Source organism: Chlamydotis macqueenii, chromosome 3, assembly GCF_036417535.1.
Source record: "Chlamydotis macqueenii isolate bChlMac1 chromosome 3, bChlMac1.mat, whole genome shotgun sequence".
Taxonomy (NCBI): Eukaryota; Metazoa; Chordata; class Aves; order Otidiformes; family Otididae; genus Chlamydotis; species Chlamydotis macqueenii.
The window spans coordinates 71,153,832-71,177,876 of NC_141558.1; the positions used below are offsets into that span (position 1 = coordinate 71,153,832).

Here is a 24,045-nt window from a genome sequence, read left to right on the forward strand (position 1 = left end):
CTCTGGCACCAATATAATTTGAGAGTACTTGAAGTCGTAGAAGAACATATATGCTTTTATCATGAGTCAGAAAGGAAATAGTTGTATTAAAGTTTTAGAATCAACTTTCCAGTGGGATGATGAGGGAAGTTTAAATCTTTTGGGTGACATCCAGCAAAACTTATCAACCTGGACAGTGCTGAATCTGTAAAAGCATGTGAACTTGTTTGTTTGAGAACTAATACTGTATATGTATTTCATGGGGAGCACAGAATTAGCTTTTTGTCTTGGAGTTTTAATTTCTTCAGACTTGCATGAATGCAACTTGTTAGTGCATTAAGGCTTTCATCAAAGTAAAATTATAGCGATTTTTGGTTTTATTCAAAACTAGCTCACAAATTAAAAATATAATTTGACTTACAAAAATATTTTATTTTGTTCCCTTTTGCCCCAGAAAACCAGAGGATAAAGGAATTTAACTTCTTAAAAATCTGTAACTCATAAATTCAGAAAATGTGTTAGCATAATTTCTTGCTCCAGTTACTTTAAATGAAATTCTGAAGTGTGATGCTTCTAGAAAGTGCTGACTTTCTGAGTTTTTCCAGTAATTAAAAAATGTGATAAATGAGATTTGCCCACATAATTTTGAGATAAATGGGGAAAAAAAGTAATCAGATTATGTAAGGCAACACAAGAACAAAAAAAGTAAGAGGTTATGGCCAGTACCCTTAAATTCTTATTATTTTGTGTAGTTTGACAATTGCTCTGCAGTAATGTCTAAAGACTCAAATAAATTGGACTTCTTGTACCACCACCCCAAAGAGCATACCCTCTGAGGGGCAGCATGTATTAGCTGAAGGAGACAAGGGAGGACAGGCAAGTAAGTGGGAGACCAGTGGAGACAGAGCATGAAGCACTCCTGGGTCAGGAAAGGTCCCATATCACCCTCTATTAATAAACTGGCTGCTTTCCGTAAGAATAGATTGTTCTACTTACTTTTTTTTTTTTTGTCATAGGAGCAAACAGAACCAAGGAATTAAAATGCAAAATACACTTCATAGGAATGATGAGCAAAAACTCTGGGAGTAGATTTACTTTGGCTTAAATGCAGTTTAAGAAAGAAAATACTTGTTTCTAGAAAGCAACACTTGCTCATATTTTTCACAGAGAGCAAGGGGGCATTACCATTAGCCAAATGATGTGAGTGACATTTTGGGGCTGAGGAGACTCAAACTGAGTTCATTTCCAGTCACTGCTGTAATAGCTGCTTTATGCAGTTTGTGTTAGTTGGTTGGAAGCAAAGAAGAGAACGTTTCCTCTTTTTAAGAAAGTGTTTTCGCTATCAGGCTTACTCAGACATTTTTCAGAATGTTGTAATCTGGGCTGCAGAATGATGAGGCATCTGCATAAGTTTTGCAGCTCTGACAGTGTAGCGTGGTCTATTGATTAAGGGATTTTAAAGAGGTGTTTGTTTGAATTCCCTTAGGTTGGCAAGGATATAGAAATTGGGTTTCCAATTTCCTGGATCAATTTTTAAACCTCTAGGTTTTCTATAATGGAGAACATCACATTTTCTGACTTTGGTTGAATCCAGTGCTGAGCAGGAGACTTACTCTGAATTTTCCCCGGAAGGTTTAGGCGCAGGTATCTCACACAGCGATCCCAAACAGCAGTGGGCACTGAGATGCTTACAGTGGATGAGCTGGCAGTCAGTGCGTTTGTTCATAAGTAATAGCAGAATAAGAAACTGAGAGTAGCAGGAAGGGGAGGAAGAGCAGTGTAGCTTTTTGGTAGAGTGAGCATGTCCTACCCTTGCTTTCACTCACTTTGACATTCCTGACTTGCTATATAATAGTTTAGCGCACAAAGACCTGTGGGTTGATGGTTGTTAGGAAGGGAAGAGGGAGATGATTTTTACAGATGACAATGATCATTGCATTAGCTAGGAGCATTATTCTAGTTCAAAAATCCGATTACACTGGGGTCATGCAAAAGGGGAAGGGAAAAATCTCTGTTATATAAAACTTACAGTCCAGAGGCAAGACAGGGATACAAATATCAGGAAATAGCTGAATAGTGTTGGCTGGTGTGCCAATGTCCAGCTGTTCACATGTTTTAGAAAGGCATTGTAGTAAAGGGAAATTTGGAAGATGTTTTACAGATGTTTACAGTGAGTTCTTTCCAAGTGCAAGGATGTGCACTAAGAGGAGGCTTGAAGATTATTGCTTCAAGGCAGTGCCCTTTGGAGGTTCCAGACCTTTCTTGAAGCATCAATTAGGTCTTGCCTAGAAAACAAAACTGCCCATTTACTTACTGGTTTTCTTGTGGCACAAGTAGGAATGTTTTGCAAATACCAAGGAATTCATTTTCATGCTCCCTTTGAAACAAAGTCCTAGTGAGCAGACATATGGAGAGGGTTTTTCTGAGTGCTCATTAATTGTATGCAATTTGAGATGCTTAAGACTTAGATTTATTTATTTTTTTTTTTAACTTCTTAGCTTTGTGCAGACACTTACGGCACTTGTGTCATGAAGCTTTGATTGGAGCATTTGCAATCTGCAAATTGAGTCAATGCGAAACTCAAATTTGGATGTGCAGAAAATGAAGATACCACTTCCTCTGTCCTTTGGAAGAAACGATACATTAGCTTAAAACTTTGTGATAAATTAAAGCATTTTACTGGAATCACCACAGAACCTGGAAAGAAACCTTGAGTTGTGTACTTTTTATAGGAACACTCTTGATGATCAGTCTTGTTTCTTAGAAAATAGAGAGTTTAAGTTGTTGAACTAATAATGCAATACCATTATGTCTAAGAGGTGGAATCTGGCTTTCCAGAGAAGCATTTAATAATTACCAGATTACTCCTGCCTTTTCTGCCATTCCAAGTCTCACTCATGACTCACTTTGTAAGTTTTGCTGTAACAGAGGTAGGGATCCTAAAGGCAAGTCCCCTTCACTGATTCAGAATAGTCCTTTTTCAACATTGAATGGAGTAGTAGTTGAGCAGACAAAAACAGATACTCTGATCATGTGGTTAAAGACATAGTGCATATGTCCAAGGAAAGATAAATTTAAGTTACATAGCCAAGTGTAATTTTAGTATTTCACAGATTCTGTAATTTTAGCAACACTTTTTGAAGATGTCATATTTTCAAGTATTTGTACGTTTTGGCAATTTGGCAAGAATTAAATCTTTGGATTCTCTTTGCTGAATCACTTGGTTGGCTACTGTGCAACAATTCTCTTTTCCTCCAAATCACATGATTGGGAAATATGTGCACGTGCATGCATGAAGAGCAGTACTCTTGTGCATGGAAACAATAGGTCACAGAGAAAAAATACTCAGTATACTGATACACTGTAGTGTTTTTTTAATAGGTAGGTGGTCCTTTAGGAGAGCCACCTACATTTTTTCTTTATAAAGAGCTCATGTAATTTAGGAAAAAAAGGTGCAAGAAAGGTGCTTTACTGCAAGAAGGACATCTCACGCTGCTGTTGATTTGTCCACTTGTGCTATTGTTCCTTTGCAGGAAAAATTATGATGATTGTAAGAGAAAGGTCTTACCTATAAGTATCAATTCTGTTAAATTATTAAGCAGCAGTATGTTTTTCATTAATTTCTCCCATCCTTGTTAAGGTTAACTGTGGATACTTTAAAAAAGAGCTGTTTCTGCTTGAAAATGTTTTATATATTGCTTAGGCAATGATTATTTTGTTCTATAGATATATTGATGGATTTTATCTTTTAAAACACCTGTAGGACTGTATAAATACTAGTTATTTAAAAAGTTAGTTAATCAAATTGATTTTTTTTTTCCATGTTGCCAAGGGAACATTGCACGTGCGCATTTCCTTTTGGCCCCAGATGAGGCACAGCAGAACTCAAAACAAAGAAGTAACCATAGCCAGCAAAGTCTGTCTGGCTGCTGACTGAGGCTGCTTGGAAGAGGCTCATGCACATCACTGGAGAATAAATTGCTTCCTCTCCACTTGCCTTCAGAATTTTTCACTTTAGAGTCCACGTCTTCGTTGCTTAGTGGACTCTTTTAGCAACTGGCTCTGAAATGCCCTTGTTCGGTTTGCTCATGAGAGACTTTTTTGCCAGAGGTTCAAAACACGTTTGTCATGAGATTTAGCCACGCTGCCTTCCAGATGCCTTGCGCATACTCTGCCTACAGTAGCAAGCACATGTTGTGACACTGAGGTAGTTGATAAAAAAATTAAAAGAGTATGTATGTGTAGTGCAAGTTGATGAATAAAATGTGTGAAGTTCAGAATGAAGACTTAAATTGCCATTTTACCACATTAGATTAACTTCTTTCCTCCATTTAATATTTTCTTTCCAAAATAAGTCTAACATAATTAAACATTGACCTCAAGGTATTTCTGTATATTATATCAAACCTACGTTACTATATATTGTGCCTTTTGAGTTGTCGTAGTTCAGCCCCGATCGGACCAGACTACGCAGTCTCGCTCTCACTCCCCCCACCTTCCGAGAGAACAGGGAGAGAAAATATAAGGAAAAACGGCTCGAGGTTTGAGATAAGGACAGGGAGAAATCCTTAAAGTTACCGTCACAGGCAAAACAGACTCGACTTGGGGAAAACTATTCATTTATTACTACAAATAGCAGGATAATGAGACAGAGAACAAGATAACCTCCCTCCACCCCTCCCTCTTCCCAAGCTTAACATTATCTCTACTACCTTCCCCTCGTGAGCGGCACAACGGGGAAGAGGGAATGGGGGTTGCAGTCAGTTCATCATACATTGTTTCATGCCGCTGCTTCATGGTCGGGGGAAGAACTCCTCACATTCCTCCCCTCCTCCATCGTGGGGTCCCTCCCACAGGCCACAGTCCTTAGTGGAACTGCTCCGGCATGGGTCATCTCTTCCACGGGTGCAGTCTCTCCAGAACAGCTGTCCCAGCAGGCCCTCCACGGGCCACAGCTGCCTTCAGGCATCCACCTCCCCCAGTACGGGGTCCTTCACGGGATCCAAGTGGATCTCTGCTCCTCCGTGGACCTCCATGGGCTGCAGGGGGACAACCTGCTCCACCATGGTCGTCACCACAGGCTGCAGGGGAATCTTGGCCAGGAGCCGCATTACTCCTCCCCCTCCTTCTGAACTGACCTTGACGACTGCAGCCGTTCCTCACAACAGGCTGGTAGATGTCTCTCAGGATCTTTTTTTACATCTTATTCACTTCTCATCTCCTCTCCACTTCTTGCAGCCGGGCCGGGCCGAGTTGGGCCCAGTCAGCCGCTTGGCGAGAGGCCAGAGGGTGAGGCCTGCAAGGCCCATGAGGCCTGCGCCTCCCCCTCTGCGCCTCTGCACCCACTCAGCTTCCTCACATCTTCTCTCCTCTCTTTTTTTTTTTTCTGTTTTCCCGTTCTTAAATACGTTATCGCAGAGGGGTTATCACGAGACATTCTGCTACCAATCGGCTCGGCCTTGGCCAGCAGTGGGTCCGCCCTAGGCCTGGCCGAGTCCCCTGAACAAAGGGGAGCAACTTCTAGCAGTTTCCTACAGAAGCTACCACATTAGGCCCCCCCTCACTAAACAAAACCACGGCAGAGTTTAATAAAAAAATTAGCCAAATAACGTATTTTGCTGTAAAATATGTATTGAAGTGTGTAGAGAACTATTAACAGACTTTAATTTATAGATTTCAGATTGCGTTTGATAAATATGAAAGATTTGCTGATTGTTTTGTAAAATGACAGGAGAGGATAAAAAGGCTTTTCTTGCAATCCACGTTGCTCTTACTCGTACTGCACTATAGCCAACCGACAGCACCCTGCAGTCTGCCTCCATCCGAAAAGCTGTTGCACATGCGTACTGTGTGAACTGCTGTTGTATTGTTCCTGTCGTATAATAATTGTATTTAATTCTTGGTCTACGTGCACACTAATAAAAAATGGTGCTTTTATTCTCTCTGTCAGCCAGTACCAAAGCCCGCAGTAATGAATTCGCTGAGAAGAATGGACTTCAAAAATATGAGTATGTCTTACATCCACGAACTACTGGATTCACTTTTGTGGTTGAGCGTCTAAGGGAAGGTAATCCTGCTCTGTATTTATTTTTTTTTTCCTTTAAGATAACAAATCTCACCGAAGCTGTAGAAGCTGATGTTCGCAAAACTGCTTGAAGTAATTTCATGAAAACTTTATGTATCCTGATCGCAAAAACACCCCTTGCTTGCAACCCTTCTTAAAATGATTGTAACATGGAGAGACTTGAGGGAGTTGATAACAGGTGCTGATATCACCAGGAGATATGCAGTGGAAGAAAACAACATTTTCACTTTTTTTTTTTTTTTTTTAATATTGTAGCTTGTTTGCCAGTCTACCTCAGAAAAATAGTGGAAAAGCTCCCAAGGAAGTTCAGCCTTATTGTCTGAACCACTCCTTAACTCCACCTGGGTGGTTGACACCAAGCAAACAGACATATATAGCACTGCCCTCTCTGAAAAGCTCCTAGTTTTAAGTCTGAGAGCTGAGAAAGAAGTTGCTGTGTTAAATGGGCAAAGAGGAATGCACAGCAGCATGTAGATGTAGCAAGTCAGCTGCTCAGTGCTGCCAGCATCAGGTGATGGTGACTTGGAGAAGGTGCGTGAAATAGGAGTTGTGCAGCTTGGCAGTGGTGGGTAAGAGAACACATGATACTTGCTCTTTACCTAGAAATGGTCTTCCATCCCTGTATTAATCTGGGGGTAGAGATCGATTCCCTATTTTCAGGGGAACAGAGTATAAAGATTGCTTGATAGCTGAGGATATCTGTGGGTTCTTTTGGGAATGGGCATATCTATGAGATTTGAGGCTGTTAATATGTAACCATGAAATGATACTGATGTGGTGGTAATTCAAATACAGATGAGTGAATGTTTGCAGGATGTGTGAATGTATGTTTGAAAAAAAAAAAAAAAAACATGTACGATAGATATGAAGTGACTTATTTATAGACTAGTTCTGCGGGGAAAAGCAATTTAGAGATCTTTAACATATGCTGGTTATTCTGACTGCCAAAGGAAGAAGCTTGAGATTATTAAAAACAATAAGGGCTTGCTGGTAGGTTTTTTTTCCCTTGCTGGAATCCTTGCTTGGATTTTTGAAGCAGAGCTGGCTTACATTTTGCCTGATTTCTACTAAGCAGACATCCTAAAATCATCTATCACTTTGATATTTTGTGATTATACAGTCATTTTCTAATTTTATAGAAATGCATTTCTCATGTATTTGCTGTATGAGGAATCTCTGCAAATTAGGCTATCGGGTTATAAAAAGGAAAATATTTGAGGCTAATTGACTGATTTTGTGCAGTACAAAGCTGGGGAAAAACCAAAAACATTCCTAGATTTTTTTTTTTTTTTTTTTGGTCTAGTCTTTCAAATGCTTAAAGTTCTACTTTTATTTAAGGAAGGCAAATACTGTGTGAAATATTAGTTTCCCTTTAGCACTGAATTTAATAAGTACTTAGTACATTGATAGGCACTATAAGCTATATATATTATGACTTTAAGATATTATGTAGTCAATTATGTGTGAGAAGGTAGTTCAACTAGCATTTTAAAATACTAAGTTTTTACTTACTAATTTAAGAATTGGTTTTCAGTTGTTTGCAAGTGTGCCTAATACATACCATTTCTGTTGAAATGTTTTATTTTTACAGATAACCTAACTGTAGTTGATTGAATTCAAGACACTTTACTATATAATGTGCCTGCATATATCTGTTTTTTTAATTTGTAAAATGTAGATATCCAGGTAGATTTTCAGATACTGATTGCACAGTTGTCACCTAGTGTTATTGTACAGCTCTGATCTGACTTATTATTTATACTGTTAGAATGCCTTTTTTACAATTTTAATTTCTGATACTAGCAGTAATAAGGAAAACCAGGATTGTTAAGACTATGGTGTTAACTCCGAATCCCTGGTTTTGGCCCATCCTGATGCTACAATAGTAGCAGTAATAAAAAACATAGACTTGTTTCTTTTTTTCCTACTCAGAACTGCAAGCACAAAGCAGTGTGTGTGACTTTAACATGCAAGAGGGAGTGGTGCAGATTTTAACATCATGTTTACGTCTTTGAAAGTATTTTTGTGCATAGATGACAACCTTAGTGCCCTATAGCTCCCCTGTGAATGCATTTTGGCTTGTGGCTGTTTTCCATTCCTGAGGCTCAAGTGTCTTTAATTCAGGCCTGAGTACATTATTTTGCTCCAAAAATAGGTTGATGAAGAGAGAGGGAAAATGTCATTAGAAGTTTAAATGCTTTTCAAATGTTGAAAAAAAATAATTTAATTTGGCAAGAACCCTGATTAATATGCGTAACAAGCTGTAGCATGAAAGAATTACCTGTTATTACATAAAAATAACTATTAGCGACCCTTCTGAATAGGAAATGAAGAATCAGGAAAAAATAACCTTCAGTAAAATGTTCCTTGTATCTATGCAGGAGAGTTTCTTCTCAGAGGAAGCTCTATCTGCACCCTGATAGCATAATCTGAGCTTTACTTTCCATAGGTGGCAGAAGTTTCTGAACCGTGTGAATGGGTTTTTGCCAGTGATGACCAACACTCAGATTCCTCTAGCTGCCTTCTCACTCTTACATCATCATTATTTCAACTATTTGATCTCTTTTGCCCGTAGATGCTGCTATAATGGTTTCTAAGTCACTGATGAGATTATAGAAGCAAAGAAAAAAAAAAACAAAAACCACTTACATAACCTCCACCAAAAAAAAGCAATGAAAATTGTTTAGGCAGTACATCTCCTTGGCTTTTGAATCTCTTACCTTTTTGTCACGTTTTAGCTCTTCATGAGTGATAGCTGTTACCCCCTCAACTGACTTTTCTAAACAGAAACCCCGGTAAAAGCTGACTGTGTTTTCGTTACATTATGCTCGGGTGCCAGGACAGAGAAAATATTATTTTACTTGTAAATGATCACATTACTGTTTTCTCATTCATATAAACCTTAGAACCACCAAAGAGTAAACACAGACGATGAACATGCTTTAGATGTATAATTACTAATATACTCAGGAGAACAAGGACTGCAATTCTTGCTATTTTTTAAGCAAGAGAAAGATATAAATTTGATTCAGCACTGATTTTCGGAGAAGTGTGTTCCTTTGGCTCAATAATAATTTTAAGTAGGATGGTTTAATAGAGTGTCATTGTTTGTGCATGGTAAGAGAAAATACAGCATAGACATGAGAACACAAAGGGGGAAAGACTGCGTGCTAGCTGGATAAGGTCAGCTTGCTACCTGATACGCAGCATAAAGCGTTACCTGAAGATTGTTGAAGTGAGTAAGAGAAACAAAAATTTCAGTAAGGACTAATAAAGATGGATAAGTATTAAATATACTTAGGCTAAATATAGATTAACAAAATATATGCATTTTTTTACCCCTGCAAGATGATCGTCCTTCTTGGGAATGATTATTGAATTTCTAGTCAATTGCAACAGTCTCCGCAACACATAAAGCAGATTTGTGAGATTCTTCATTGATTTCTACTGATGTGTGTTACTCAAAATAGTACTATCCTTTTCTCCTGGCATGCTTTAAAGTTTGCTTCTGTGAACACTCTGGTCCTAGTCTATCAAAATACTTGAAGAAAGTGTATGAACTCAGTTAATTACAGGTTTTTTCAGTGCTGAAGCAGATTTGATTGCTTTGACTTATCATGGCAGCCAGAGGAGTTACCCTGTGGAAAACCAAACCTTTGTTGGCCAAACTGACCACTGGAATGTCACATACTTTGTTGAGAACATTATCACATATGTTTAGATGGCTATTAAAAGCAAGCAAAGGGGAATAAAATAGTTGATTTACTTCTTTCTAACTCTGTTCACTTAGTAAAGCATATTATATATCTTGCTTAAGCCGCTATGAATCCTGTCACCATGTGGTGAAAAATTACTAGAGCTTTATGCTGTATTTCTTTGGGGAACAAAGGTGAGCATTTTTTTGGAAAGACTGAGTCAGAACATGAAATCGTAGAATAGTTTGGGTTGGAAGGGACCTTCAAAGGTCATCTAGTCCAACCCCCCTGCAAGGAGCAGGGACATCTCCAAACAGATCAGGTTGCTCAGGGCCTCATCCAGCCTGGCCTTGAATGTTTCCAGGGATGGGGCATCCACCACCTCTGGGCAACCTGTTCCAGTGTTCCAACACCCTCACTGTAAAAATTTTTTTCCTGATATCTAGTCTGAATCTACCTCCCTCTATTTTAAAACCATTATCCCTTGTCCTATCACAACAGGCCTTGCTAAAGAGCTTTTTGCCATCTTTCTTATAAGCCCCTTTTAGGTACTGGAAGGCCGCTGTAAGGTGTTCCCGGAACCTCCTCTTCTCCAGGCTGAACAGCCCCAACTCTCTCAGCCTGTCCTCACAGGAGAGGTGCTCCAGCCCTCTGATCATCTTTGTGGCCCTTCTCTTGTTTTAATTGTGCTTCTACCACCCTTGTAAAAAAATTCTTCCTAATGTCTAATCTGAATCTACCTCCCTCTGTTTTAAAACTGTTACCCTTTGCCCTACTGCAACAGGCCCTGCTAAAGAGTTTCTCCCCATCTTTCCTATTAGCCCCCTTTAGGTACTGGAAATATTTAATCCTTTTTTAAAGCCTGAAACTTTGAGTAGATGTCATGTATGGAGCTATTTGGCAGAACTTGGGTTAAGGCAAATCATCTTCTTTTACAAAATGTGGAACTTGCAAAATGACAGAAATGTGCAGACATTTAAATAAGACTTTTATGTAAGTATTCCTTTAAGAAAGTTAATTAAAAACATTTCTAGTTTATATAATGCTATTGGAGATCTAGTTTGTGAGATCCTTCTATGAATGGTCAGGAGGTTACTCAGAAATTAAGTAGGGCTTTTCAGGCCTGGTTGTATTTTGTAAAGTTTTTTCTGAATTGTAATTGTAGCCAAATAGTCTGTCAAGAGAAAATAGTTGTTTATCGATGTTTTCTTAAAATTGCTTCATGGCTTTTAAGTATTTTCTCAGGACTAAATAAACAGTAAGTGTTAAGACAAAGCTGAGGTTTAAAGCATCATTAGAGGATTATTCATACTTTTGCAGGCAATCTTTTCTACCAACATTAAATTTTAACTGACCTCTTTTTGACACTTCCTCTATATCCATCAACAGTCTTTGATATTAGTGAATACATTGGACTAGATGTTCCTATTATGGTGTTTGTGTTTTACAGTATGATGAAAAGTCAGAATTATTTGCCTTATTGTAGTATTTCAGCTTGAAATTTATTTCTGGTTCATAGTTAGCCAACTGAAAAAATATTACAGATAACAGCTGCCAACCGCAGCATCCTAAAATAAAAAAGATACACATTTAACACTCTTGCTTTCATTGCATAGCCTTACTGATGAAAAGAAACAGGGATTCTCATCCTGTTTCCATGATTGATTCAAAATTGATCGTTTTTCCCCAGAATAAATATTTACATATACACAATCAGAAACCAGTCTGTATCTTCTGTTTATACCTGAGTTTTACAGTTGTACAGTATTTTGGTAATTGCATGCAAGTATCCCAGTCTGTTTCATTGCTATGGCAATGTTCAGTCCTGGATATATATATACATATATATATTTATATCTCTGTGTAAGTATTTTTATTTTGTGACACTTTTCAACTGTATACTTTTCTGGGAGCTATAGTATCCATGTATGTGTATTTATGTACTTAACTTTTAATGCTATTTATTTAGGTTATGGTACAGTGTGCTTATATGGCACTTTTGAACTAATAATCTAAGGAGGCAGTTTGCAGATTAATGTGTATCTAAGACAATTAACAGATGATGATTAGCACTTCTTGAAAGCTGGCCCATATTGTTTGGTTCACCTTTGCTGGGGTGTGAAGTAACCAAATAGTTACGCAGCAGGTCCTCGTAAGTGGCATCTGGGTGTCCTTGCTATGCGCAGACAATATAGTAAGCTGCTGTATAAAGCACTAAATAGCTTAGGGACTGGCTTTAAGAGCTGATTCTGCCTTGAGCCCTGCATTTGTCACATCAGCTGAGGTGCTCAAATTTGACATATTTGTGTAAATGATGTTTAAAGTTGAGACTCTCAATTGAGTAATTCATTAATGAGACCCTCCGACTTCACATAGCCACAGTATATTAGCTCCCAGAGCTATTTTCTTATTCTGACTCTGAAAGAGAGAGAAGTAGAAGGCTGCTTTTATGAGTGGATGAAATGTCAATGGGGAGTGCTACCATGATAGTGCCAAAGGCTCCTCTTCTGGTATGGATGAAGTTTCTACTCTCTGCATAGTTACATCCTACAGCTTACAAGACAGATATAATTTGTTGTATGAAATGTAAAACAAAGTAATGCCAGTTTCTAAGTATGTTATATTTCGGTTTTTAAGGGAAAATTTGATGCAGGTGTAAAATTCAGGTCTCTAATAGCTTTGTTCATTGACTGAAATGCTCAGGCTATGGTGGATGGGGTGTATGAATGGATGGATGGATGTATTAAATATACTGCTTTCTACTCTGATACACAAAGTTTGTTTCCTCTTCACATAAATATTAGTTGAGGTGTGCAGGTCTTAGCCACAGAAGTATCTGCTAAATTACTTTATGTGCTCAAAGTGAACTGCATAAGCAGGACTTCAGCAGTTTTCAGGTTCGTGCCTACTTTGTCTTCTGTGTGTCAGAGGTACAGGATGCTGAAAGGTCTCACATCAAACGACAAGAAGGCTTAGCTCTGTTGTTTTAATGAAAGCTAGCTGCCTCCTTTGTGACTGAACAGATTTCTGACTCCCAGAATGATATGTAGGGCCACTGCCAAAATTCCTGTGGGTTTTGGCAAGGCCAGAGCTTGCACACTGACCGGCACTGCCATCTCTCAGAACAGCTCTCGCCTGTTTGTGCTGGTTGCTCAGTGCATGTGTAAACCAAAACCAGTCTGTTTTGGAAACAGGAAAATACAGGTGGCCACGTAAGCATTAACTTCAGGTCCTCAATCAGCAAATTTCACCTGTACGTCCATTGGATTTGGAGAGATTAAGCAGCAACTCTAAACCATTGTTCCTTAATGCAAAGAAATTCTTTCTTCTTGATTTTTTTTTTCTCCCCTCTGTGCATGTGTGCCTCCCAGAGTCATGTTACTAAGTACACTGATACTCAGAAATTACAGAGCTATTGTGAAAGAGCTTTGAGCAATTTTTTAGCTGAAAATGCAGTATTAGAGCTTCACTGGTTGCCATTATAATTGAACTTGTGCTTTTATGAGAATTGGATCCTGTGCATTAAATAGCATAGCCTTTGATATAGAAATATCAGTATGTAAATGGGAGCTTGCCTACCTTTTATGGCTTTTTGTGTGTTGGTAGAAAATTCATAATGAATTAGTTAATTAAAAAAAACAAAGACCTTGTTCAAAAGCACACTTTTATCGCTAAGCATGTCTGTGAAATTCAGCAATGCAGAAAATTGGGTGCAGGCTGTTGTGCTTTATTGCGAATGCTGACAGTTGTCTCTGTAATCTGGAACATGGGAAAGGGCAGCTTGACTTTTTCCAGAATCATGTTAACCGTTGACGATTACCATATCTTACAAACATCTGCATGTGTTGGCTTTGATGTACTTCTCAGAATGAGCATCAGCTTTCTGTTAGATATTTTCTGGCCTTTGGTGTACGTTGAAGTTTCTGTTGCTTTCTGTTCTTTCATGTCTTACTGGAGCTGTATTCTGCACTACTCACCCACCTCAGTAGCAAACAGGCCATCATTTCAGTCATCTTGGGAAGGATTTGATTTTCTCCAAATGACTCTCTTCTCTCAGCCCCTGTCCTTTCCTCTCTCCATCCTCCATTGCTTTTGAGAAGGAAGCGCAGCCTTTCACTGGAGGGTTATGGTGGATCCATGTCAGAATCGCTACCACTTGTAGTGTTTGCAGTTTGACATGTTGTTGTTTGTGTCACCTACACATCTATGGTACTCATCAGAAATAGTTCAGATTTTAGGTTCTTGAGCCTGTCAAGATCCAGCTACTGAAATAATCTCCTTACGCTCTCTTATGTGTGAGTCATGGCTTGTGACAAGCAGATTTACCACGTGGTGGATCATTTTCCATTTACCTCCTCACAGGTTATTAATAGTCACTGTGGTAACCATATTAAAAAGTTATTATTTGCCAGCAGTTACCCCACAGTGGTATTAGAGGTTTCCACTGTTTTCCCTTAACTCGGAATACACAGTATCTGTGGTAACAATGTGGTAATGTTTGGCGAATGTGAACTTTTTTAATTGCTTCAATTGGAGGCCTGGAAAGACGTTAGCTCATCAGATTGCATATGTAGAAATGAAGCTTGGCCACAGATGAGTTCAGGAAAAATGATTGCTCAGTAAAAACTAGAATTATTTTCTTCAGAATTGAAAAGATGTTTCTACTTTTTTTTTTTTTTTGATCTAATGTTTATCTCTTCTTCAAGATATTTTTTAAAATATTTTTCTAGTTGTTTATGTGCTTTGGCTAGGCAGTGGACTGAGAGTGCGTGTAACAAGGTGTATCTGCTGGTCTAGACTTGGTCAGCATCTCTTTGGATATGCATTTTGACAGGTCAGTCATCTAATTGGAATATTTATTTGGTTTGTTTTTTCCTATAGTGTCTTTCACAGTGGCACAGGGTCTTCCCATGGCCTTGGTGCTCCCCTGAGCCTGCACAAAACACCAAACAGTCTGTTTTGTGGGCTTGTTCACTACATCCTTGTGATGAACTTGACACTAATAAAGTATACTGAATACTGTAAGAATTGTCAAGGGGATTTGGGTTTTTGTGTCAGAATACTGAGCTTTGTGGTTGTTTTTAAAGACTTATGGCTGCAGGACAGACAGTAGATGAGCTTTGGGTAAAGCTCAAGTTTATTCATTACTGCTCGTTCTTGTTAGCCAGTGATCCATGATTTTGCGGATGATGTTGGTTGGACTGGTGGCATATTTAATTATTGCTGAAGTTGAAATTCATTCCTATAAACAGAGGAATAGTATTGATATCTATTTATTTCACATGGCTTTACCAGATGCTCTACACAGCATACCCTTTTCTCAGCTCTGTTTTTTAGTAATGCCAATAGTTGCTTCAAGCAGTCTTCAACAGAGGGGAGCCTAAACGTATTTTTTTCCAGGACTAAGTACTGTTTTAGTTTCAGTTAAGAGATGATATTTCCTGATGTGTTTCACCAGAAAAATAGCAGCATCTACAGGCTGAGCAGACTAATCCTAAATCAGAGTCCCATTGTAGAGGAGATTCTCAATCATATTTGGTGGATTCCTTCAGTCTTTCACGTCTTGCAGATGCTAGCTGTTTTCATTTCCAGCTGCATTAAAGTTGCTGCAAATGTATTTTGTGTATTCCTGATATCACTTTTCTGCATAAGTAATTGCTGGCAGGGGAGAAGGTCCGAGGAGTATCATTTCAGTTACTGGAAATGTTGGAATCCTCAAGCTGTTCAGATACAGCCCCCACATCTGTAAGATAGTAATAAAACTTTCACTCTCCTCTACTTGCAAAATTTGCTTATATATCATTAAACCTTAAATAGTCTGCTTCTTTCATTATTTTCTCCTGTTGTAGCTTCAGCTCCTCCTCCCAATCCCCTGCCATTATTTTCAGGGTATACAAAAATTAGCCCAGCATCATACTTTTCTGAGCTGACTCAGATCCCTGAGTTTGGTAATCATTTGCAAGGCTCTGCTCCAGAGATGTTGAGAGCAGTGCCACATTCATGAGTCCTGGATGTTGCCATGGTACTGATACTGAACAACGAAAAACATAAGAGGGCAGAGGAGCTTGGGAAAAATTGTAGTAGAATATGAATGCTTTTGAAAATAGATTTTTATCAAAACACAAACTTCAGCATAAATTCAACTCTTCACCTCATTCATCACCTTATATGTAACCTGAAATATTTCTGTCTTTGGGACTTATTTTGTCAACCTTTTCCTGAACTGCAGCATTCTGGAAGGCAGGAAATAGTCTTTGCCCTCCATGTTCTCACAAAACATTGGTAAATACAGGGAGGATTTCACTTTACTGCCTATGTGCCATGACAATTATTTGAAGTATGGTACATTGTGAATGAAATATTATAATGAAGTATATTACAGATCACAGATGTGAGGTTTGAATGTATTTTCCCATAGTTTCATTTTTCTGTGGAATGACTACCAGTTAAGAATTGGAGAACTGTGTTTAATATGCGTTCGCTATGGTAGTCTCCTGCCCAGTCCCATTTCATACTGTTAAAAGCGAATGCCCGTGTCTTAAAATAACTGTCTCTGAAATGCGTATCATCTATATTTAGGCGTATGCAAAACTGTGATTTTGTTTGCATTGGTAGTCATTGTTGACCTTGCGGTATAACAATAAAAATGAGTGCTCTTGGTGATGATAAAACAGTTCCAGAAGCAGGGACCTGAGCAACCTTCCGGCTGGCTTGCTCCAATCACTGGTCCTTCGCTGTGCTGCTCTGAAAGGAGCCGGCCCATCCTGATGGTTTCTGGCATTGCACAGACAATAAGGACGTCTGTTTGGAGAAAAGCATAACATACACAATAGGTAAAAAAAAGAGACATTTTCAAAAGTGCTTCAGAGACTTTGGAATTTGTGAGTAATGGCACGTTTGCGTTGCCTGGCAGTTGCTATGGGTACTGATGTTGAAAAGCCAAACACAGAGAGGGCAGACCTTAGGGACCTAAGTCCCATTTAAAATCCTATAAGAATTAGTGTTCTTTAAATCTACTTGCATGCTTTTGAAAAATCATCCCTCAAAAGGATTCTTTGCTTAAGTGCTCTCCAGGTTCATCCTGTCAGCAGCACTGCTGTGGTTTAACCAGTCCTACTTCTGCCTTCACTTATTAAAAAAAAAGCATTCCTTCCAAAAGACCTGAAAGCTCCCTGGCTTCCTCTGTCAGCCCTTTGCTTTTGCTGCTCTTGTAGCATGGATCAGAGAATTAAATGAAACATATACTCAGCAGCTATGTGACTCCTTCTTTTCTTCCCATTCTTCACATACTATCTGCTACACTGGTGTTTTTTTGAGGCAGGTATTTTGGTTTTGTATGTCTGAAACAACTATCTCACTGGTGTATTAACGTTGTTGAAGCAGGTACGATTTAAGCTGCAGCTGTCTCGGTGCACACTGAATGTCCACAACACTGCAAATATTTAATAAACTTGTTAATAATACATTCCAAAGCCACTGAGAGGCTGTGAAGATTCATCAGGATTTATGCTACCTGTGGTGCAGTTGACATTACACACTGAGACACGCCTGTAAGCAGGCACTCAATTTTAAAATATATACATAATTTTTGATTTATAACAGCAGTATTGTACATTAGGAGAGAACATTTTCAAAGGATTATTCTCCTCCTTGAAGGGATAAATTCTTTTGACTTTCAGTCTTGTGCCTTTCTGTATTCTGGCACATGTTGTAATCAACCAGCAGTGTATTCTTTTTCACGTCTTCTTGTTTGGATAGCAGCAGACAGTACAGAATTCATTAAAATGAAACAGCCAAATGCTGATGGAATGTAATGAGCCTATGAATCACATGTTAGGTTTTTTCCTGTAAGGTTTGGTATATTTTGCATATATGTATGTAGGGGAGTTTTGGTGGCCGATTTCTGTCTTACTTGGCAAACTGTCTAGGGTGAGCATCATATTCTAAAACCATGTTAATACAGATAGAGAAAAGAAATCTTACTTAGCCTTTGTGAATTTATGCAGCAAGGATATATCCCCCGTGATTTTTTACAAGCAGAATGATTTTACTCTGCCGCTCCCTCTGAGCTGACTGAAAGCACCGTGGCCAGGCTAGGACAGCTCTACACCCAAACCGAAGAGATTGTGGTGATGAAGCCAACATGGGTTTCAACTAGTTTGGAATATGAGCAAAGTGATCTCACTCAGTCTGCAAAATACTCTGAGGCATCCCCAAGACAGTGTAGCAGTTGTCTTGTTCAGAATTATTTCATTGGCAGCTTCCTGGAGGTCCGTTACCTCCTCTTAGCTGGTCTAGAAGAGGAACTCAACTGAGTAGGTACATGTCACTTGGAAAACATTTCAGGATCCACTATCTGGATGCTCTGTCTTGACATACAACACAACTAGCTTTTGTGCAGCAAAAGCAGCTTTTGTGCAGCATTAGGTGCTGCACCTTTTCAAAGTAAAACAGAAGAGAAGTATTGAACTTTCAGATTGTATAACTAAATGCTGAGAAATAGGAATTTCAAAAAGTGAGACTGAATGCAGCCCTCTTGTGGTGTATCCTTTTGAGTGAGATGTACTTTGCCAGTCTGCTGTTTCCTTTGCTTAGAATGACAAACCTTTAACAATATATTTCTTGCTTTTTCATTTCAAATGAAGGAAAGAAAAAAAAAAGTCAGAATGGAGAGCTTTTATCAGCAGGTCTTTGATGTTGTTCTGTTACGCAAGAAGCTACGAAGGAATAAAGCAAGTTCTATGATCCACAACGTTCTCTGGAAGACCCTGAGAGGGGTGAACCTAGGGAAATGGGTTTCTGCCTATGAGAAAGGTGGAATTTGGGAGTATCTGGTTATAATTCCAGAAATGTTGCTTTCATTTTCAAAAATTTAGTAGTAACTCTTTTACAGCTGTTATCTCAACATTATTTTCTCAAAATATTTTGCTGTCCAGAAGCACATTCCTAAAATACTTATTTTAGTAGAAAAGTTGTGGCAAATATGGAAGGATGGAAGTAGTGGAGGTAGCTGAAAGAAGTAGGAAGGCTTTGAAGATGTGTACTCTGACAGCAGATTCTCAAATCCAAATCTAGTAAATACAGTAATGTGGTTTACACCTATGAGTAGTGCAGAGTACACTTTAGGAAATGGTGCTTTATCAAATGGTATATTTGAACATGGTTACATAATAAGCATCTTCTAGCTCTCACAGTTTGATCTCTTTTTAAAAAAAAAATTGCTAATTTTCAAGTGATATGTTTCTTCACTGACGTTCAGTACTAAATTGTACTTGTACTTCATTGAGCAGAAATGTCACGTTGCCTTTTCCTCCATGGAATTTGCTATGTATATATGGCATGGACAAAAATCAGGAGCCGTTATCTTGAAAAGGAACACCAGCATAGTTTTAATCCCAGAAGTCTGACACTTCACAAAAATCTTTGTCTGGATAAAAATAAACACATTAAGAAACCAATTATTAACAAATAAGAACATGAGCAATATGCTGGTCAGGCTTTTGTCACAAGATAAACAAAGGCTATTGAGAACTGTATGTAAAATATATTTTGTCTGCTACTTAGAACATGCTGTAGCTAAAATGGAAAATTCTGTAGAGCCGAATGATAGCATTAAGTGAATTGGCATTTGCACTTAGTTTTCCAGTGGTTTGATGGTATTAATAATGCAGCAGAAGGACAGGATATCCTTCAACTAAGTTGGTATGAAAAAAAGGTTTTCATTACCATTCCAGTGAACTTTGAGAACTAGGTATTCTTATTGGGGGGAAAAAAGGTTTAGGGAGGCAAATTTTGTGTTTGAAAATATTTGGTGAGTTTTGGAGAGTATCTAAATACAACTATTATCAGAAACTGTTTTTATCATAGCGTAGGGATAAAGTATCTTTCTCAGGCTGTTGTTGTAATTCTTAAGATGTTATTTTCAGCAGTGTTTATTATACAAAAGAATGTTCAGAACCAGATAAATACACTAGGGAGCCTGGTTAAATAGGAATAAACCAAAGGAGTTACTTAAAGTTACAAGAGAAACAAAATACTGACATAGATGAGAAATTATTCTTTCTGTTGCTTTTGCATGATAGTCCACTTTGGTCAAAAACAAAGAGCAGTAGCTAATATATTTTTATATTTGTGGGCAAGTTTAGATGAAGACCATGAATGTTCTAATTTATCAACCAAGGTAAAATGAGATTGAAGCAATCCGGTCTTCAGGAGCTGATGCTTATCAGCAGAACCTTGGAGCTGAGAGAGATTAATTGGAACTCATCAGGTGCAGGTTGATGTCAATGAATGGACAGACAAGGAAGCACTCTGCCTTTTTTTATAATTGTTGTCACCACGGACCACAGGGCACTTGTGTTTGTCAGAACAGTCAAATTAGTCCAGCCTTCAAAACAGAGTATGCCATTCTGCTGAAACAGAAATGACAATCTGGCAGCCTACAGCAATTTTGGAATTTGCTGCCTTTGCTGTTGAACCCTATTCTGAGTTATCTGCTTAGATTTTAGCCTGATGCCCAGCTACATCTTTATCAGCCAGTAATATCTTTTAGGTGAATTACTGTGCATACTGTTACACAGACTCAAGATAATCCAAATTCTTAGTCTTTTCCATATATCTGGCTAGTATACTATCAGGATTTTTTTGAAGGATCTTCTCCTACACTTCTCTGCAGTAAACACTCCAAATACACTTGCATGTGATCCTTCACTAAATTATTGCGGTTCTGTCCTCTGCTTATCCTGGTGCCTGTGCCCCAAACAGGCCTGAAAGAGTATCACAAGTGGCCTCACCAATTCTACAGGTGACAGTTAATTCTTCAAGTTTCCTTCTCTCTTATGCCACTACATCCTTGTTTCTGTCTTCATCTGAGAGCCAGAGGGAGGAAACTCTGTCACCTCTGAAGTTCAAGAGAATTAAGAAAACTCAAGCCTTCCTAATTTAATCTTTTAGATATTTCTTCTTTCTACTTTCTGTGCACGCTCCACCAGTCATGCTCCGGCACTGACTGTGGTGTGATTAATTACTAATGCTTTCTGTGTATTATGCTTAGCTTGTTCTCCTCTTGAAAGAAGCCAAAGTTTGGATAGGTCCCTCTCTCAACCGTGAAACATATGATGGTTTGCTAACTTCCCTGAAAGATCCTCCATATCAGATACTTTTCAGAAGGACCCATCTGGAGCTTCTGTGAGGTTTCTGCTCTGTGTTACCTCCACCAGCCTAGTTGTGCTGATGCCCAGCACTTGCCCAATACAATCATTCTTGAATCCAGTTTATAATTAATCAGATCTCTTGCCACACAGCAGACAATTCTGATAATAACATTTCCAACTCAACATTACTTAGAGCTTCCTTACCCAGCTACTCTCCGCAGTAGTTTACTATCAGACCAGATTTATTTGGTACCTTTTTTTTTACCCTCTCATTGTCCAGTAGAAATAATGCACCTCATATGTGACCGTTTGAGTGAAATTCAGTTAGCAGGAATAGGAGTAAGTTTGGTTGAGTTCAGTAGTTTCCCGTTGTTTAGCAGCAGAGGCTGGTCGAGGTTACATAGCAGAGGCAGCTTTGGGTTGCTGTACTCCACTTTATAAACAGTTGTGAATAATAAGGTCCCCTCTGCCAAACTTGTGTTCTGGATGACAGCCGGCCAGCTGGTGCCTCTCAGAGGAGTTTGGTTTGAGTGGGGTATGTGCTTGAATGATCCTATCTATCAGATTGGAAGGCAAATCCATTTCGAGTAAAGCTGCGAGAGGACACGTGAGTACCACTTGGTGAGGGATAGGGAGGTCTGTACCAGAACATTGAATGGCACGCTGGGCAGAGTGCAGAGACCTGGGGTAAGGTGTCCAGCTATAGCTTTCTGTGAATTTTTACCTAGGCTTGGAAATAAAGATTGTAACACCAGTCTGGAAGGGAAGAACGAATAAGCCTCCACTAGTGAACAAAGAGTAGGCAGTTGTCTTGCTGACCAAAGATGACATTTGGCCCAAAGTGGCTAGCCCAAGAGTAGCAAGTGTGAGTGGAACTTAATCCCATAACTGCAAACTGCTTTAAGTGTCTTAACAGACAGGGAAGTGGCTATCAAACCTGTGCCCTAGTGATTGCAGTATCTCAGTATTGCTCAGTCTTAGTGTACTGTTACAATAGAAACATCTTACTTTTGCAGGGTTTTTTTAATATAACAATTCTATTTTATTTCTCTTCAAGGTAGAAGTTCCTTTGTAGGAATTTCTGTAGCCTTCGGTGCAAGGTCAGGTTAAGATAATTTTAAGTGTGTGTTTTGCCCTTCGAATCTCTGGCAGAGTCCCTCACTTGTTGAAGTTGTTGGAAAATTTCATACTTGACTGTACTGGATGAGGTGGTTGGAAAAGTTGTTGCACAAGACAAAACATTGTATAATGTTTATATATAATAATGTTTTAAATTCCAGTGTTTCAAACTGATATTAATGTGTTTATTCTAAATCTCAGTGAGGCTTCCTCTGTGTAACTGTCTTGTATGTCAGTATGCTGGGATAGGCAGTGTAACTTGGAGAAAATATAAAGGAGGTGCAAGAAAGCCAGCATTTAGCTGTCTGTGTTGAATGCTCGTTTGACTTGATTAGACTGGATGCCTGTGAGGTGTCTCTTCAGTAACTGAAATGTGCATTCGCTGTAAGTGTAAAATATCAGAAAAAAAGTATCAAAACATAGAAGAGGTGAAGATGAGAGGGAAATTGCTACTCATCGGTTGAATGGAAACTTGATGTTAAATAAGATCTTCTTATGTTTCACTGTTTGAAACACAGTAAGAGTTCCAGGAGCTAATTATCTGGCAATGGATGATGACATGGAAATATATTAAATATACATAGATAGCTAACCATGAATACTTGATGCATGCAAAAGAAGAGTCTAGTTAATTTTTATGTAAATTAAGCAACATTGAAAGTGGCAATTTAATAAGCAACCACACTGTTTTGCATTTGAATACAACAAAACAGCAAATTCACACTTGAAATAGAGCCTTTCTCTTTAAATTGTCTTTTCCTAGGTAGATGTTTTAATATGTACTTTATTCACAGTAAAACCGTGATTTTCATAGGTATGGTCTTGTCTAGAAACAACCAGACAAGTTAGCCTTTTAAAAGCTAATTGAATTCTTAGGTGAGTGTTGCGTCTACGTTATCGCTTTTAATGATTAAAGGGACTAGTGTTGAATCACTGTGATAAGCAGGCATAGTTAATGCCAAGATTGTGTCAGGACTAGCTAATTTCCAAAACTTTGTGGAAGTAATGAACAGAGGTGCTCCCTAGCAGGAGGGTAAGAATGTCAGGTGTGGACTGGCCTGGCAGAGGTGAGGATGCTCTAAGTGCAAGCTAAGCTGCACCACGCTGCTTCCTCAAGAGGAACAGCTCCAACATAGGTTCACCGGAGAGGCAGCACGTTACCTGGAAGATAGGAAGATAGGAAACTAGGAGTGTAGGAGAAAAACTGAGGAGGAGTGACAAGAAGGAAAAAGCTGAGAAAGAAGGTGTGTTTATCTTTAGGCTTCTACTGCAGATTTCTTGATAGATGGCAATGCTTATCCTGGCTTTTTATGGGTGGTTTATTTATGCTGCTCCTATTACTTCATTTCAGACTTGTCCATGGATATATAAAAAGTTCAGATCTAGATTACATATAGAGCTTTTAAAACTCTCTTGAAGCTGTTAGTCTTTGAGGGAGAGGGAGGAAGGTATAAAGCAATTATTACATGTGTATTGATATGCACTGGTAAACAAACTTCAGAAACTGTTAAAGAGCAGATGCCTTTGGCATGTTTCAGTGGTAAGCATATGGCTACTCAACTCTGAAATACAAATCCCAAAGCATTTAGATCAGTGCCTGTCAGATTGTTTGTCATGACAGAGGGTTCAGCTTGGAGCTGCAAACTCAGTCCTATTCATTCTTTCTAATCTACTGTTGAATTTGATTAGTTGAGCCACCACTCAACTGCCTGTAAGACAGGAGTCCTTAATCTGCAGTAAACGTACCGCCAGAGGCGTGCAGGGCACAATCTTTTACCTCTGTGTTACACAGTGCTGTGTATTCTGAAGATTTGAGTATCTTTGGAATGGGTGAGGACGAGTGTTTATGTTGGGGGTAATTTAAAAAAAATTAGAAAAAATCAACCGAGTTCATATTATAATGCCAAATAAGAAGTTACTCTTACTCAAACAGTTTACATGTGCAAAATTTGTAGATCAGGCTTTAACACTTGAGCTGCAATTCAAAATGACAAAAATCCTATTTTTTTTTTCC

At 38.7% G+C, this 24,045-nt stretch overlaps 1 protein-coding gene across 3 annotated transcripts in view; it reads left to right on the forward strand.

The window, feature by feature from the left end:
- Positions 1 to 24,045, forward strand: part of LCLAT1 (lysocardiolipin acyltransferase 1) — a 125,264-nt gene that overhangs the window by 64,450 nt on the left and 36,769 nt on the right. For all 3 annotated transcript variants that reach the window (XM_086744930.1, XM_086744931.1, XM_086744932.1), the window contains one exon: positions 5,930 to 6,046. In XM_086744930.1, coding sequence (XP_086601056.1) covers positions 5,930 to 6,046 — 117 coding nt within the window. The remainder of the gene's footprint in view (positions 1 to 5,929; positions 6,047 to 24,045) is intronic.